Source organism: Coniophora puteana, assembly GCF_000271625.1.
Source record: "Coniophora puteana RWD-64-598 SS2 unplaced genomic scaffold CONPUscaffold_150, whole genome shotgun sequence".
In the NCBI taxonomy this organism is placed as follows: Eukaryota; Fungi; Basidiomycota; class Agaricomycetes; order Boletales; family Coniophoraceae; genus Coniophora; species Coniophora puteana.
In genome coordinates, this window is record NW_006913202.1 from 252 (window position 1) to 2,693 (window position 2,442).

At 51.6% G+C, this 2,442-nt stretch overlaps 1 protein-coding gene across 1 annotated transcript; it reads left to right on the plus strand.

Moving 5' to 3' along the window:
- Window positions 1–1,513: 1,513 nt before the first annotated feature.
- CONPUDRAFT_160750 (uncharacterized protein) lies at window positions 1,514–2,154 on the plus strand (the record flags this gene model as incomplete). Its single annotated transcript, XM_007777876.1, has 2 exons — window positions 1,514–1,623; window positions 2,040–2,154. 2 exons carry the CDS (start codon window positions 1,514–1,516, stop codon window positions 2,152–2,154), a joined length of 225 nt encoding a protein of 74 aa, XP_007776066.1.
- Between the last annotated feature and the right edge of the window lie 288 nt (window positions 2,155–2,442).

Sequence of the window (2,442 nt, forward strand, 5' to 3'; positions counted from 1 at the left end):
TCAGACAACCACAAGGAAGTAAAATATGATGAACTTACATCATGCTTTCAAAAGCTCTTGCCAACGGCATTTGAACGGCATACACCTGTATCTTACACCAGATGTGCAATGCTTGTTTATTTCTCACCCCCACTGCCCAGTCAGGTTGAGAGGCACTGTTACAAGTGTCACTGAGCTGAGGTACATGTGCTGTGGCCATGTCACAATATTCTTGTGGTGGCAACAGAATCCCCTTGTATGCTTGGTAAAAGGGTATAGTGTGCTGCAGCAGCTCCCACAGATTGAGTGCTGCGGGCATCCCTCCATAGTCCTGCTCTTCATACTCCTGCATTCCAGGAGTGCAGGGAAGAGACTGTAGACAATGAGTGAGGGTGCCTGTAACAGCCATACTGTTACTCACCAAATTACTGGGGGAACTTGAGGAGGGATAAGTAATATGGTGAGTGTAGAGAGCTGGATGAGAGTGGTGATCTCGAGTATAACAAGTGGAATAGACTGGAGTGTACATTCCAGGATATGCCTCCTTAAATCCAAGTCCAGATCTATGATATCATGCTGTGTCTGCCCTAGACTATTTGGGATGATAACTGTACAGTATTTGGTTCGACCAATGGCAATGTCCCTATATCTAATATCTGACTAAAGGTGTGCCTTGATAACTAAGAAATTGGTAAGGCGAGCCCATAATACTGACTAAGGAGATCATGTGCAGGACCAGCTGATGCTGGAAACCATGTGGAACTACTGATATTATCTACTGATCAATGATGGCTGCCTCGAAAAGTGCAAGTCGGGATGAAGAGGGCATACTTGCAGGTATCACAGTATCCCGGCGGTGATATATGCATATGAAGTTAAAAAGAAGGATGGAAGGTATCCTCCATACGCGATGGAGGACATTGTAGAATTGGAAGGCCAATTTAGAATAACTAATTATGGATGACGTGCGGTCGTAAGCGCTGGTGGTCCATCGGAAGCCGTGCGGGGGAACACGGGCGTCGACGCCTTTTCGCATCCACATTGCGAAAGGGAAGAAGGAATCGGTGGAGGAACACGACGCGGAACCGGGGAGACGGTGGGCGATCTACTCTGACGGGTTGAGGTATGAGGGGGCCATTGGGGCAGCAGCGGTTTTGCGGAGGCCGAACGGGTCGGAGCGGTCGGTGCGGTATCATCTGGGGGGGGAGAAGAAGCACATGGTGTTCGAAGGGGAGCTGGTGGGGATGTCCCTGGCGGTGGGCACGTTGTGGACTGAGCGGGGGTGGAGGGGGCGGTGGTGCGAGTGTATGTGGACAGTCAGGCTGCGCTCCTGGCAATGACAGGCCCGAATTCGCGGGCCCCTGGGCGCTACCTGTAGAAATTCGAGGTCGCAGGAGCTCGCGACGACGCACAGCGCGTTTGTCCTGGGCGAGGGGAGGGTGCCCGAAGGGCAATCGCGTGAATAATCCAAGTAGCTACGACATGAATATATACCTAAATAAAACTCGGAATCTATATGATAAATCGACACGTCATGATCCGAGCGATAACGAACACAGAATTCCAACACTACCTTGTGGGTCCCATCTGGGCGCTGGTGGCGGATGTGAAGCGGCGTCTGCAGGGGGCGGAGGTGGAGTTTACGTGGGTGGCGGGACACATGGGGGTGTCGGGTAACGAGTCGGCAGATGTGCTGAAAGAGGATTATCATGGATGGGTGCCAGTGGAGCATTGAATGGATGATGAGGATGATGACAAAAACAAAAGTAGCTTGTTTACTATTGATGCAATCAATTAAAACATGGACACTGTAGGATATGCGTCAGTATGGTGTTGCAAGACAGCTGCAAAGAAGGGTCTGCCATAGGGATTTTTATGTTTTCATTCTCAGCACTTAATTGCATATCCTAACTTTAACCTGTCAGGTGTTTGAGCACTGTGAGGTTCAAAGGGGGCCCGACCAATCCCATGGGTCACTCAGGAGTCCGGACACCCATAGCTATGCGAGAGCGAGCTTGCTCATCTCCCAAAGAAATCAAGCATCTCTCACGCTCTTGCAGCAACAACAACTGCAACAGTGAGCACGTCGATGTCCCAGAAAATGGGATGGCCATAGACAACCACAAAGCACCAATCCAGGACAACGACAAGCTTAACAACAGTACCTGGGCATAGCCCGCAGATTTCACGTCGAAGATTAGCCATTCGGGTATTGCTGTTAACTCGGCCTCGAGTTACCGATCGGCCAATGAACTTGAGATCGACATCAGCCAGTTGGAGGGGCCAAAGACGGAGGAAATGGGGGTAGTGGCCGTACACTCGCCGGGGGCACGTCATCACTAAGGCCGCGTGGGGCCTGTCTCACCACGGCCGTCCCGCACGCCCACCCACGCACACGGAGATAGCCCACCCATTTTGCCTTTAGGTGGGCTCTGCTCACCGCGGTCGTCCCGGAAGGCCATG